The sequence below is a fragment of the Onthophagus taurus genome, chromosome 1 (genome assembly GCF_036711975.1).
Source record: "Onthophagus taurus isolate NC chromosome 1, IU_Otau_3.0, whole genome shotgun sequence".
Classification (NCBI taxonomy): Eukaryota; Metazoa; Arthropoda; class Insecta; order Coleoptera; family Scarabaeidae; genus Onthophagus; species Onthophagus taurus.
In genome coordinates, this window is record NC_091966.1 from 36,829,390 (window position 1) to 36,845,830 (window position 16,441).

The following is a 16,441-nucleotide window of genomic DNA, read 5'->3' on the forward strand; positions in this document are numbered from 1 at the left end:
CTCAACTTTCTTCTACCTACTTAATGGATTAGATTGAATTAGATTTTGGAATTTATTATTTACTTATTTTGTATTTCTGATTAATTTTTTAATACCATAATAATATCTCTAAAGATAAAGTGAAGTTTTTAACTACCATAAATTAAAATTAATTGCTCGTTTTAAAAAAGTTTTAATTACGAGTAAATTGTTTCTGTTACAAACAAGTTTCGAAACGGATCAAAAAAGTTTAATTCCTTCTCCCTCGTTGTATCCAGCATTCTAAAATTTTCCATACATTCTCATTTTGGTTTTACTTTGAAACTTTATTTTGCCCCATACGCCGCATTAATTTAAATTATGCCCCCGTGTTCACCGTATTAATTTATTAGCCCTGCGGGGTTGACGTAATACACATCTCGTTAAGATATTAGCCCGGGGGATGGGCAGTGTTGATTTGTAGCTCATTCATTTTAAGAGCGTTGGATAATCACGATCGATTAACGACATCTTCGCCCGAACGAAATTGCAGCTAATGACTAAATTTTCTACCATTTCAGGGTGTGTCAACGTTTCGGCGGGCTATTTAATTAGCCGGCAAAATTACCGAGTGCGGAAAATACTGCGGACCAACCGCAAACGGCCCAACCATTTCGTTCAGCAGCTTCAGGCAGTCTTTTACCTCGAATGTCAATTACCTGAAACGGAGGTTCAGCTCCGGGGATCTATCCTCGGAGTGCGACGAGAATGAGGCGCAGGTTGATCCTTATTCAAAAGCACCTCCCGTTACCTCTCAACCCCAGGTGAGTTAACTTTACATTCAAGTTAAATTTGTTTGTTAAACTTTATGTTCAAATAAGATCTTTAAATCAGATCTTTAAACATTACCTCAAACACCAAAAACATAAATTTTAAAGTTTTTAAAAGTGACCTAAATTCGTTTTATGTCCTTGTCGCCGTGCAAAGCGAGCAATTACGTAGTGTTATTAAGTATTAAAGAGAAGCACTTAACATGTCTTGAGTGCTCTTTTCACGAATTCCTCAAAAGGTTACTAATGAGAAATGGGAAGTTTAGGACAAAGTGCTCTATATTAAAAATAGGATATGTAACTTTAGAATTACATAAATTGTAGGTTTATGGCAAGAAGAAATCATCGACCTCGCTAAAGAAAAGCTGGTGGCTTAAAGAAGGTTGTAAAAGTACACGCTCAGTCGTAAAGAGTACGAGGTCATATTGACCACAAAAAAGTGGGGTTGTTTGGATTTACTACCGGACGTGGGAATCGATAATGATTACCTATAGTAGTATAGGAAATAAAAAAACCCATTTTATTTAAATTAAATTAAGCTCCAATTTATTTAATAACATTTAGATGTAAAAAAATAAGTGGTAAATTGAAATCGTCTTGGGAAAGGTTATTTCATGAGTTGTTTTGCTTTCGACATTCCAGTATTTGTTGTAGTGGTGTTTTTATTTGTTAACAAAATTTCGTTGCGTTGTCTCTGGGGTTTCCAAATATATTCAGCGATTTAGTAACATTCTTCAGAAATTTTCAAAACCAACCAAAAACGGAATTTAAAAACATTATTAAGAATTTTCAGAACTTCAGAGTATATTCGAAAAATGAGAAAATGTCTTAATATAAACAAAAAAATAATATCTCAAGAATGAAAACATATTTTGAAAAATCACTTCGATATGCTGATAATATCATAATGATTTATTGAAATCCCGATTTACTTTGATTTTTTGCAAATTTAGTTGAAATAACGGTATTAAATCAAACCAACCCGAAATTGGTCAACATATCGCCTCGACAGCTAGAGAACTTGGCTAAAGCTAGAGCTTAGAATTTGTAGCTTCGCCTTGACCTTCGCCGGTCTAAAATAAGTACCATATCAACACGCAATCAATCAACATATCGCAACGCCTTGAATGTATCGCCAAAAATGTATTAATAAGCCGAAGTCGATTCCGGCTGAGGTTCTGGTATTATTACCACATCAACCCGAAACTGCTCAACATATCGCAACACCTCGGACACAAATGAGCTTGGCTAAAGTAAGGGCTTACAATCTATTGCTTTGCTTTGTCAAGCAGACGTCGCTTGCGGCCGAGGCTTTAGACGAAGTACCAAATCAACCCGAAACTTAACCAGTTTCGGGTTGGGTGCATATTGTAACACTTCGGCCGCAAGCGACTTAGGTTAATCTTAAGGATGAGAATCTGTAACTTTGCATTAATAAGCCGAGGTCGCTTGCGGCCGAGGTTCCGATATTAATACCAACCGAGAGTTGTCAACATATCGCAACACCTTGGCTGCGAGTGAACTTGGTTAAAGTTAGGGTGTAGAATCAATTGCGTTGCTTTGTTAAGCCACGATCGCTAGTTACGTCCGAGACTTTAGAATAAGTACCATCATTCAACACGAAACTGGTCAATATATTGCAACATTTCGTCCATAAGTGTCTTCGATTAATCTTAAGGAGGACAACCTATGACTCAGCCTTACTAAACCGAGGTCTCTTACAGCCGAGCTCAGCTATTAATACCAAACCAACCCGAAACTAGTCAACATATTGCAATGCCTCGGCCGCAAGCGACCTCAGCTTAGTAAGCAAAAGTCATAGATTCTCCTCCATAAATTTGGCCAAGGCGGCTTGCAATCAAGGTTTCGGTATTAATACCAAACCAACCCAAACTGGTCAAGATATCGAAACACCTCAACCTCAAGCGACCTCGGTTAAACTTAAGGAGCAGAATTTATGAATTTGCCTTACTAAGGCGAGGTCACTTGAGGACATGGAACGAAAACGCCTCGGCGTCAAGCATTTACCTAAGTTAAGTTTAAAAGTTAATTTTTCAAAAACTGAAAGATATTCCGAAAATCTGCTTCTTCCACTGAAAAGTTTATAATTTGTATAACAATTGCTGATAATTTCATAATAATGTACTGAAATTCCAATTTATTATGATTTTTTGAAAATGAATGAAAATAGTTACTTAACCTGAAAAAAATATCTGGTTATGTTTAAAAATTAATATCTCTAAAACTAAAAGATATTTATAAAAAACGTTTCTTGCATTGGAAAGCTTATAATTTGTATAACAAGTGCTGATAATTTCATAATGATTCATACAAATTGCAATTTATTATGATTGTTCGAAAATGAATATAATTTGTTGCTTAATAATGCTGATAATTTCATAAGAATTTATTAAAACCACGATTTATTACGATTTTTTGAAAATAATTGAAAATAATTGTTGTTTCTGAATAACGAGAAAATGTCTTATTACATTTCAGAATTAATATCTCAAAAACTAGAACATATTTTGAGAATCCGTTTCTTTCTTTGAAAAGCTTATAATTTATATAGTAAATGCTGATCATTTCATAAGTATTTATTAAAATTACGATTTATTACGATTTCTTGAAAATAATTGAAAATAATTGTTGTTTTCGTTAAATAAGAAAATACATTAATACGTTTAAAAATTAATATCTCAAAAAGTAAAAGATATTATGAAAATCCGTTTCTTTTATTGGAAAGTTTATAATTTGTATTGTAAATGCTGATAATTTCATAAGAATTTATTAAAACTACGATTTATGAGGATTTTTTGAAAATAATTGTTGTTTCTGAAAAATGAGAAAATGCCTTATTACGTTTCAGAATTAATATCTCAAAAACTAGAAGATATCTTGAGAATCCGTTTCTTTCTTTGAAAAGCTTATAATTTATATAGTAAATGCTGATAATTTCATAAGTATTTATTAAAATTACGATTTATTACGATTTCTTGAAAATGATTGAAAATAATTGTTGTTTCTGAAAAATAAGAAAATACCTTAATACGTTTAAAAATTAATATCTCAAAAATTAAAAGATATTTTGAAAATCCGTTTCTTTTATTGAAAAGTTTATAATTTGTATTGTAAATGCCGATAATTTCATAAGAATTTATTAATACTACGATTTATTACGATTTTTTGAAAATGATTGAAAATAATGGTTGTTTTTGAAAAATGATACAATGTCTTATTACATCTAAAAATTAATATCTCAAAAACTAACAGATATTTTGAAAATCCGTTTTCTTCATTAGAAAGCTTATAACTTGTATAATAAAAGCTGATAATTTCATAATGATTCATTGAAATTCCAATTTATTATATTAAAATCTAATATCGATTCATCTACTTATATGTGTAAAATATTTCAGAATGATTGCTCAAGCAGTTTTTGAGATATCGTATCCAAGAACTGTAAACACTTTTATCATTTTTTTGAAAAAAAAATGGTTTTGAAAGTTCCAAATGAATTTCCCCCCTTAATAGAAATTACATTAAAAAAAAACTGATAGAAAAATTTAATTAATTTAAATTTTTAATTCCAAGAGGTGTTTCTACATTTAGTTGAAACTGCATTTCTGTTATATTCCAAACGTAAATCGGATTCCCGTCCCCTCTACTCCATTTACACATTCTCGTTTGCAACATCCGACCACAAAATCACTAATTATAAACTGCACCCTTGCAATTTAAATTAGGCTGGATGCAGCAAATACAATAATTGAATTTTCCCTAATCTAATCTAAAACTTAACATAAAATTATTGTGTTGTTAACGTAATAAGAAACTTTTCTCTTTATATTTAACAAACTAACTGAATACATTTAGTAACACAATACATCGAATTGCTACTTACTGGTTGGTTTGCAACCCGTTTTTGTAGCATTTCTCCGCTGTTAGCGTTTAGGTTTTAACGAGCGTTTTCAAAGTTTCTTTGGCGTCTTGGCCTGAAGCTCACGTCGTATTTAACCGATGTTAATGATCCGTGACTTCGTGGTAACAATGGTCCGCTTGAGGCTGACCGTTCGAGGCTGTTTAACTCGCAGTGAGGTCGTGTCTACTAGTTATTGAGTATCACGTGCTCGTGTGTCTCTAGGACCGTATATTTCATCAATAACCGTTATGCTTCCAGAGCGATGGTTTCGATCTTGTATACATTTTTTTTTTAATTTTGTCTCGTATAACATTGATATTCCGGAAGTATTTTCTTCTACATAATTTATGACTTGTAGCTTGCAAAACTTCCTACTATTAATCTTAATAACTTTGTTAGTAAGATGTAAAGTCTTAGTTACAAGGAGAATTATGAAGTTTTAGTAACTTTTTGATGTAATACGGAAGATGAAAATCAGTTAGCGTTAAATTTAAAATTCTTTTAAAACTAATTGTAATATTTAATCGATTCTTTTTCAGGCACCTCCACCCCCTCCTCCAGTTCAACCTGCAACCTCCACCAGCGATTTATCGCTAAATTTACGACCAGGATCTAAAACAACAAGTGCTCCAAGTAGTCCTGCTAAATCTAGGGAATCATTACTTCAACGCGTTCAATCTTTAACAGGTCAAGCTAGAGATCAAGGTGCATCAATTTTAGGAGCAGCTGTGAGCAGTGCAAGTAGAGTGACATCATCGGTATCTTCGGGAAAATACCTCACTTTGTTAGTTATTGATGATCAAAATACCGATTGGTCCAAGTACTTCCGCGGAAAGAAGATCGGAGATTATGATATTCGCGTGGAACAAGCGGAATTTAAAGAACTCAACATTACAGCGAGTTCGGATGGAGTTAACGTTTCAATGGGACCTTATAGGGGTGGATCACGAACTGGAAGAACTTTTAAACCGGATTTCTTGTTGGTAAGATGGTCAATACAAGATACGCAAAAGACTTTATTATAATTTAATGCTTATCTTCGAATAAATTTTAAAGCGACACTTACTTTAGGCACTTTGCCAAAAACAGCTTTTCGAACGATAAGATTAACGAAATTTACGATTCGAAATTTAACCCTACTAAAATACAAAGTGAAATTGCAATCGAAATTTTCTACTAATGTTTACTCGAAAGAAAACTAGTTGAAATTGGAATCAAAACTTTTTCTTTTGAAATACAATTCAAAGAAAAACTTTCTGTGTAAGAAGTTTTCCGGTGAATCACTTTGAATGGGACGCGAACTTTTCAAATATCCGGTTACATAAAATTTTATATTTTATTACTCTTTTATTTTATTTTCTTTTTCCTTTTAGGTGAGGCAAAATCTTCGGGATGCAGGAGAGGACTATAAAAAATTACTACTGGCTTTAAAATTTGGTGGAGTGCCAACAATAAACAACCTCAACGCAGTGTACAACTTCCAGGTACGTAAAGTTATGCAGCACAAAAAGCTTGGACGGCATAAAAGTGTAGTTTATTTTACGGTAACGAACGTGTTAACAGTTTATAACAAAATCACTGAACATTTCTTTGTACAAATGGACGATTATAACAAAATGACAATAAATATAAATATTTAAAATATACATTATATAAAAAAATCTTCAATTTACAGGACAAGCCTTGGGTTTTTGGGCATCTTGTCCAAATTCAACGACGTATTGGAAAAGACTCTTTTCCCCTTATTGAACAAACTTTCTACCCTGATCATCGAGAAATGGTAAGTAGAAAGATCTTTTACATTGCGCCAGCTCCTTATTCTTGGTCCACATACATTGATTACTTGGTGTTTTTTGACATATACCCTAAAACAATATAATTTTTTAAATTGATATGTATTAAGTTCGCGAAAGTTTCTTTGTTGAAAATTTTTTGGACAAATGATTATTACCTATCATTATTTTATAAGTTTTATACACAAATGAATAAATGTTTGATTAACAAAAAAGATTCCATTTTTAACAATTTGCATGAATCTAATACAACAATGAGTAAAACTCAACGATTTAAATTTTTTTATTATTTTCTAACTATTTTTTTTCTTCTTTCATAACACATTGGCTATTAAGTGTTAATAGTGTAGTAGAACATAATACACTATTAGAACATAGTAATAGTTAATACTGCTCTGGAGTCAATGCCTTTGTAATTCTATTGATACTTGATTAAATTTTGGAAGAGTAACTTTTTCTATTTAACACATTGAATACCTACTACCTGGGAAAGCTTAAGTAGCAACAAACAGCAATAAAATGTATCGTTTGAAACTAATAGGCTATACATAACTGATTTCATAGGAACAGTGAATACAAAAATACGGGTTGTTCAAATTTGAGTTGCACTATATATTTGATTACGGTGCCAACACTTAAAGGTATAACGAATGCTTTCTCAAAGAGATCTGATCACCGATGATTCTATATATGATGATATCCTATGACATACTATTCAGTGGGAATCTCCAATTTGATCTCTCTTTTCCCAAAAGTACCTTATGGAGCGCAAGTTGGTGCAAGTGTGGGAAATAGCATAAGATTTGCTTCCCAAGACACTTCTTGGGTTGCTTATGATCTTAGAATGAAATACACTCAGATTGGCAATAAAGGTGGAATGAAATTTATTGCATTTAGTGCAAAAGACTGCTAAATTTATCGATGGGAGCTGTGAGATGTATGAGATAAAAAGGAATTTCAAAATGGTTTTGTTTATTTGGGTATTGCTCCACCAACTCATACAAAACTGATATATCCCACTTATTTTATTCAATTTTGACCAATAATTTTAACCGAAGAGTGCAATAGACAATCCCAATTCGTCAAAATTGCAAATTCTATAAGGAGTACTCAACCCAAACTTTTCGAGCACCTCAGGAATGTTATTTAAAATCTTGACTTATGGATGTTCTAGATTTCTGGTAATTTTTTTTCAGTTGCTTCATCATATTTAAATGTTAAGAGTCAAACACCTTTGTGATGGGGCAATAGTTCCTTTCTGCCACATTTAATATTATTCATTTTTTGTAGAAACATTCGTCCTCTACATAACACTTTATTACCGTCTTTAAGTCAAATTGTGTTTATGGCGGTTTCTCTGCTTCCAGCTTACTCATATATAAATGTTTACTCTATAGAAGCAAATAATAGTTAATTCTGGTTATGAATTATGTTTCTTTGTTTCATTATAAACAATTTCTATATAAAACATTTTACTCCATCATTTTTAATATTCGAGATATAATCAAGATTAGTAACCTAAATTAACAATTTTGATAATTTGGAGATTTTCACTTTCTATTTAGAATATAATAATATTTGAGTTAGATCTGGTTATGAATTATGTATTTATGGTTCATTATAAGCAATTTATATTTAAAATATACTTCTTCATTAGCTTAAATTTTTCGTAATGTTTGTCTTTTTATAACAAATCTGCAAAAACCAACAATTTTGGCATTTTAGAGATCTGTACTTTATAACTACAATATAATAATATTTGAGATAATTCAGGTTATGAATTATGTTTCTTTGTTTCATTATAAACTATTGCTATGTAAAACATTTTACTCCATCATTTTTAATTTTCAAGATATGATTAGGATTAGTAACCTAAATCAACAATTAAACAGTCATATTATTTGAAGGATAATAACATTAACTTCGAACACATCTCATTAACTAAGTGAGATTAAGATACAGATAAAATTCTGACCAGTAGATGCTAACACTAACTATAATGAAAACTGTTTCTGGGTATATTATAGTATGGGTTCAAAAATCGTCTCTATAACGTAGATAAACATGTCGCGCATTTACTAAAAATGTTTGGGATTGGCAGGTACAGTGAGGCAGCCGAATTCGAATGCCGCGCAATGTTTGGACACACCCTTAGACTTAACTGATAGAAAACCTTCCAACTATCATTGTCTTTTGACTCAATTAGACGAATTTTTTTGCCCGGCATTATTCTTTTCCATACAATATATAGTAACAATATCGTTATGCTTTTTGAAGTGGAACTCCTAAGAAGGGTTAAGGTGTGTATTCAAAATCTTCAGACATTATTTTAAATCATCCGATAATTGTCTACTATACTGCTTTGTATTCACTTTATGGCCTAAATGCAGAAATGAAAGCGATAACAACGTTTGTTTATTTTTAGCTGTTTTCTAGAGATAATTTCTCAATCAATTGCTTAACCGATTGCTTAAAGGTGTTATGCATAACTCGGTCGTGCTTTTCTCAATTTAAGGTCAGTAAATTCCATTATTCCAATTTAGATATTAAGGAGCACAATGTCAGGTTAAGTTAGGCAAGAATGATGTTGGAAGTGACAAATGTGTCAACAAAAAATACTAAACTGTAACAAAACGCAACTAATACATTTTTCCAACAAATTCACTAAACTAGATTTTAGTGTGTTGGGTAAATTTAAGAGGAAATTTGTTGAATCTGTGGATAGTATTAAATTTCTCGGTATCCGGTTGGATGGTAACATTAGCTGGAATGATCACATAAGGGTACTATCTAAAAAACTAAAACGAGAGTGCTAAATACTGAAATTGAGTTATTTGATTTGATTTGAATGATGATGCGTAGTAATCAGACCAGCTTCTGTTGGGACTTTCTTGAATTCAGGGTAACGTTGAGTTGAGATATAGAGATGAGGTTGGATTGATTTTGATCACGCTGAGAATCTTAATAATTATGGCTAAGTTGCAATATTTTTTGGTTGACGATGAAATTGGTTTAAACATTATTATCCTTTGACATAAACCATTTTAAGATAACTTAAAAGGTAATCATGTTAGATAGAAGTATGGATTAATTATAAGGTACAGTTGAGATATTCTTGGATTGGCAATGAGATTGGATTGAGTCAGGTTCAAGAACAATCAACTTAGGTTTGAACAAATATACCAGAACTAGAACTAGCAGAACTAAACTGGCACGATTTCTGAAAAAATAATTTTTGTTCTATGTGCAATGAACAAAAACCAAAAAGATTTAAAACATGTAGAGTTGGTAGTTTCATACTACTTATAGTAATTTTATAGATCTTAGCTGACAAAATTTAAAAAACAATCATTTAAAAATGTGGCAAATCTGCGTGATCTTCAGTGTCTAACACAGAGGACAAAACTCAAAAGAAGGGTTAAGGTGTGTATTGAAAATCTACATTATTTTAAATCACCCGATAATTGTCTATTACACTGCTTTGTATTCACTTTATGGCCTAAATGCAGAAATGAAAGCGATAACAACGTTTGCTTATTTTTAGCTGATTTCTAGAGATAATTTCTCAATCAATTGCTTAACCGATTGCTTAAAGGTGTTATGCATAACTCGGTCGTGCTTTTCTCAATTTAAGGTCGTGGTTACAACCTCATCATGAATAAATTGTGCTATCCATAAAAATGATTATCTACTGATTTTTCAAAAATTTGTCCATAAACCTTATATTTAAGAAAACAACTTTTACCTCTTTTACAAAACAAGAAGACGCTGGACCTTGCACCCAATTACACGCCGTTCGAATTTTCCTACACCTTCCAGCAGTACATCGATTAATTTTGCAATTACATCCATTGTGATATAATTTCCTCAACCCTTTACGTTGTCGTTTCGTTAATTGTGACCATTCCACAGCCATATTACATAACCCAAAATTTGCTTTCAAACCGAATACTCTTCCAGTTAATGCGTATACTTTTCCAACTTCCAACATGCGTCCACACATGCTATCGTCAGTGGCCGTTATCAGATGCCTTGTCTTCAAAGCTTCCCGAGCTTTATCGTTTAATTTGTAACCCTTCTTCAATACCACCACGTACACTCTCCTTTCATTAATTACGAATTCTCGTCGGATACGAACCAGAATTGCTGAAACAATACGTTCAATGAGTAATTGAAATGGGTCAAGTAATAAATCACCAATATTGGAAATTGGGAAATGCGAAAAACTATCCGTCATTTTTTTATTTATTTTTTAAATTAAATTGAACGAGTTTTCGAGCAAAAACATAATAAAATATGTTATCTGGCAGGAAAAATTGGTGACCAATTTAAAGTGATTGATGGCTTTTTTAATGTGATTTATTTTATAGACCGGGTTGTTGGTTTTACTTTATTTTTATTACCTAAATACTGCAACCGAAGGGAGAGTGTCTTATTGGGACGTAAAATGCGTTTCGTAAATATTTTTTCTTTTACTAAATAAACATTTCTGGTTTTAAAACTATCTTATCAACCGATATAAAATTATCCCCGATGGCCGCTCATTATGTAACGAGCCGAGTATGGATTACATATCGTAATTTATTTTTAGTACGCGTACACGAATATTATGCTGTAAGCTCGCATGATTGAAGAGTTATACGATGCATTAATTTTAGCACAGCTCCACTTGTATATACATTTCGCGATAAGCTAGGAATCTTTATTACCAAAACTAAAATATATATTTACTTACCAAAATCATCTCTACAATAATGTTGTTGGGGATGTGCGGGCATGCAGGAACAAGATTCTATTTCTGTAGTCCACAAGCTCAAAATAATGAGCAAGGACACCAACCATGTAAACCACGGCATATCTGGAATCAGAAATGCGACTAATTGTAGAAAGGATGAACCTATCGTGAAAAAAACTACACCATTTGATGCAAATTTATGCACTCTCGTAACTGATCGGATTACCGCACGTGACGATGTATGCTTTTCATCTATCAAACCACTGTTCTATCCGTCTATTTTATTGCTTTTACAGATCTATTTTTTCAATTGGACGCGCAAATCGCGACCGGCATTGAAACGACGTCGCAACATTTTTTTTCATCTCCAGATTCATTCATTAAGTCATTAAAGATACCGACAACGCTAGAATTAAGCGCCCCCTTAGCATAATTACACGCTATTTAAAAATCGTCTTAATGGCGCTTAATTATACCCAAGAGAAACCTGAAGATCGGTCAGAACTATGTTATGCGTAAACGGTTATGGATTCTAATTCTAAAAAAAAATGTTTGTGGGAATTGCGCCTCGGGGCTTTTCAAAAATGGTAATGTGCGGCGGCAGTTGCGCATTGTTTTGTCAGCTTTGCGAATTGACAGCAAAAGTATCTCTCGAAACGAAAATAGAAACGCACCGTATTAAAAACCACTCGATATGCGCATAGGGAAGCAAAATGCTAACTACGGTAAACAGAAACCGGTGGCATTTAACTTTATACAGTTTCGTAATACAGTAAAAACACGATATAGCGGACCTTGTTAGAACGGATTTCGGATATAACGGATACATTATTTTTAAGTCATACTATTAATATTATCTATTTAGTACATCAGTATGTTTAAATATAAATTTTAGCGCTCATAGATAGAATCTAACTCGGGTTATTCCTCAAGTTGTCTATGCGATGTATATATCAAGCACGGTAGTTCTAGTTTTAGTTGTTATTCAGCGTTAGATTGTTGTATATTTTTCATTGAACCGTCTTAAGATAGAGCTCATTGTATTATGAACATTTTTTATTCACATTATTTCCATTCGCAGCTTTTAATTTTTGAGATAAAAACGATTTTCTTCTTAAATGTGTAAAATTTGAAATGTTTCGGGATTTAAATCCGCTAAGTTGACAATGATTATAACTGAGAGATAAATTGTTGCGGATAATGTTATGTTGGTTGCTTACAAATAATTTTTATCCACAACATTTTCTTCAAACATTTTTAATTTTCGAGATATATTAAAAATTTTAATTCAAAAACGTCAATTTCTTGATTTGGGTTTTTTATGGTTTATAACTAAAAATGCGAACTAGCTAGAAAGATATTGTTTATAAATAATATCTTTGTGGATGTACTATGAACAATTTTTATTAATATTATTTTCATTCACAGCTTTTAAATTTTGAGATAAAAACGATTTTGTTGTTAAATGTGTAAAATTTGAAATGTTTTGGGTTTTAAATCCGCTAAGTTGGCAATGATTATAATTGAGAGATAAATTGTTGCGGATAATGTTAGCTTGGTTGGCTACAAATAATTTTTATCCACAACATTTTCTCCGAGCATTTTTAATTTTTGAGATATAATGATTCTCTTTATTCAAAACTGTCAATTTCTTGATTTGGACATTTTATGGTTAATATCTAAAAATGCGAACAAGCTAGAAAGATATTGTTTATAAATAATATCTTTGTGGATGTGCTATGAACAATTTTTATTAATATTATTTTCATCCACAGCTGTTAATTTTTGAGATAAAAACGATTTTCTTCTTAATGTGTAAAATTTGAAATGTTTCGGGATTTAAATTCGCTAAGTTGACAATGATTATAATTGAGAGATAAATTGTTACGGATAATGTTATGTTGGTTGGCTACAAATAATTTTTATCCACAACATTTTCTTCAAACATTTTTAATTTTTGAGATACATTCAAATTTCTTATCCAAAAACGTAAATTTTTTGATTTGGGTTTTATGGTTTATAACTAAAAATGCGAACTATCTAGAAAGATATTGTTTATAAATAATATCTTTGCGGATATACTATGAACAATTTTTATTAATATTATTTTTATCCACAGCTTTTAATTTTTGAGATAAAAACGATTTTCCTCTTAAATGAGTAAAATTTGAAATGTTTCGGGATTTAAATCCGCTAAGTTGGCAATGATTATAATTAAGAGATAAATTTTGCGGATAATGTTATGTTAGTTGGTTACAAATAATTTTTATCCACAACATTTTCTTGAAACATTTTTAATTTTCGAGATATGTATATTCAAAATTATTATCCAAAAACGTCAATTTCTTGTTTTAGGCTTCTTATAGTTTATAACTAAAAATGCGAACTAGCTAGAAAGATATTGTTTATAAATAATATCTTTGTGGATGTATTATGAACAATTTTTATTAATATTATTTTCATCCACAGCTTTTAATTTTTGAGATAAAAACGATTTTCTTCTTAAATGTGTAAAATTTGAAATGTTTCGGTTTTTAAATCCGCTAAGTTGGCAATGATTATAATTAAGAGATAAATTGTTGCGGATAATGTTATGTTGGTTGGTTACAAATAATTTTTATCCACAAAATTTTCTTCAAACATTTTTAATTTTCGAGATATATTCTAAATTTTTATCCAAAAGCGTCAATTTCTTGATTTTGTTTTTTTATGGTTTATAACTAAAAATACGAATTAACTAGAAAGATATTGTTTATAAATAATATCTTTGTGGATGTACTATGAACAATTTTTATTAATATTATTTTCATCCACAGCTTTTAATTTTTGAGCCAAAGACGATTTTCTTCTTAAATGTGTAAAATTTGAAATGTTTCTTGTTTTAAGTCCGCTAAGTTGGCAATGATTATAATTGAGAGATAAATTGTTGCGGATAATGTTATGTTGGTTGGTTACAAATAATTTTTATCCACAACATTTTCTTGAAACATTTTTAATTTTCGAGATATATTCAAAATTATTATCCAAAAACGTCAATTTCTTGATTTAGGCTTCTTATAGTTTATAACTAAAAATGCGAACTAGCTAGAAACATATTGTTTATAAATAATATCTTTGTGGATATACTATGAACAATTTTTATTAATATCATTTTCATCCACAGCTTTTAATTTTTGAGATAAAAACGATTTTCTTCTTAAATGTGTAAAATTTGAAATGTTTCGGGATTTAAATCCGCTAAGTTGGCAATGATTATAATTGAGAGATAAATTTTTGCGGATAATGTTAGGTTGGTTGGCTACAAATAATTTTTATCCACAAAATTTTCTTGAAACATTTTTAATTTTCGAGATATATTCAAAATTTTTATCCAAAAACGTCAATTTCTTGATTTGAGTTCTTTATAGTTTATAACTAAAAATGCGAACTAGCTAGAAAGATATTGTTTATAAATAATATGTTTGTGGATGTATTATGAACATTTTTTATTAATATTATTTCCATCCACAGCATTTAATTTTTGAGATAAAAGCGATTTTGTATGAAATACGCCAAATTTGGAATATTTCGGGTTTTAAATCCGCTAAGTTGGCAATGATTATAATTGAAAGATAAATTGTTGCGGATAATGTTGTGTTGGTTGGTTACAAATAATTTTTATACAAAACATTTTCTCCGAGCATTTTTAATTTTTGAGATATAATGATTCTCTTTATTCAAAACTGTCAATTTCTTGATTTGGACATTTCATGGTTAATATCTAAAAATGCGAACAAGCTAGAAAGATATTGTTTATAAATAATATCTTTGTGGATGTACTATGAACAATTTTTATTAATATTATTTTCATCCACAGCTGTTAATTTTTGAGATAAAAACGATTTTCTTCTTAAACGTGTAAAATTTGAAAAGTTTCGGGATTTAAATTCGCTAAGTTGACAATGATTATAATTAAGAGATAAATTGTTGCGGATAATGTTATGTTGATTGGTTACAAATAATTTTTATCCACAACATTTTCTTCAAACATTTTTAATTTTCGAGATATATTCTAAATTTTTATCCAAAAGCGTAAATTTCTTGATTTGGGTTTTTTATGGTTTAGAACTAAAAATGCGAACTAGCTAGAAAGATATTGTTTATAAATAATATCTTTGTGGATGTATTATGAACAATTTTTATTAATATTATTTCCATCCACAGCATTTAATTTTTGAGATAAAAGCGATTTTGTGTTAAATGCGCCTAATTTGGAATATTTCGGGTTTTAAATCCGCTAAGTTGGCAATGATTATAATTAAGAGATAAATTGTTGTGGATAATGTTATGTTGGTTGATTACAAATAATTTTTATCCAAAACATTTTCTCCGAACATTTTTAATTGTTGACATATAATGATTCTTTTTATTCAAAACCTCAATTTCTTGATTTGGACATTTTATGGTTAATATCTAAAAATGCGAATAAGCTAGAAAGATATTGTTTATAAATAATATCTTTGTGGATGTATTATGAACATTTTTTATTAATATTATTTTCATCCACAGCTTTTCATTTTTGAGATAGGAATCATTTTGTTGATAAATTACCGTCTTAAGAGACGCTCGGCTAAACCCGAATGTTTCCAGTTCTAGGTCTAGTGTTAGTTCTAATGCTAGTGTTAGTTCAAGATTTAGTTGTTATTCAGCGTTAGATTGTTGTACATTTTTCATCGAACTAAAACTAGAACTACCACTAGACCTAGAACTAAAAACATTCCGATTTAGTTGTCTTAAGCTAAACTAAATTTTATTTACGGGAAAGGCCTTTATTTCTTTATGTAGGTAAAAATAAAGGCGCGACGTCCAGTCTAGAATAAACCCCAACACCATATTCTCCGATTAGACGCAAAATCGCAAAAAAAGAATTTTATCCTGAAATAACACAAGAAACATTTTCTAAAAAAAGTAGTCTTAATAATGGAGTCAATTTAAATCCAGACGATTTTAACTGGTAACTTTCACATACATACATCTTCAATTAACCCAGATTATTTATACGGTAATGAAGATGCATGGGCGAGGATCGGTAGCCATCACGTCTGATGTGGCAGATTCATAAGAAATTCCTAGATTAATCGCCCAGCTTGTTTAGAACAATACGTCGCCGTTCTACCGGTTTAAATTAACTTAATTGTTTCGCAATGGCAATAGATCAGACGCA

At 30.8% G+C, this 16,441-nt stretch overlaps 1 protein-coding gene across 1 annotated transcript in view; it reads left to right on the top strand.

Annotated features, from left to right (window-relative positions):
- Positions 1–569: 569 nt before the first annotated feature.
- Positions 570–16,441, top strand: part of LOC111421086 (synapsin) — a gene marked incomplete at its 5' end in the record, with an annotated part of 34,511 nt that continues 18,639 nt past the window's right edge. The window contains 4 exons of the mRNA XM_023054219.2: positions 570–782; positions 5,250–5,693; positions 6,084–6,194; positions 6,386–6,490. Of these exons, the coding sequence (XP_022909987.2) occupies positions 570–782; positions 5,250–5,693; positions 6,084–6,194; positions 6,386–6,490 (873 nt within the window). The remainder of the gene's footprint in view (positions 783–5,249; positions 5,694–6,083; positions 6,195–6,385; positions 6,491–16,441) is intronic.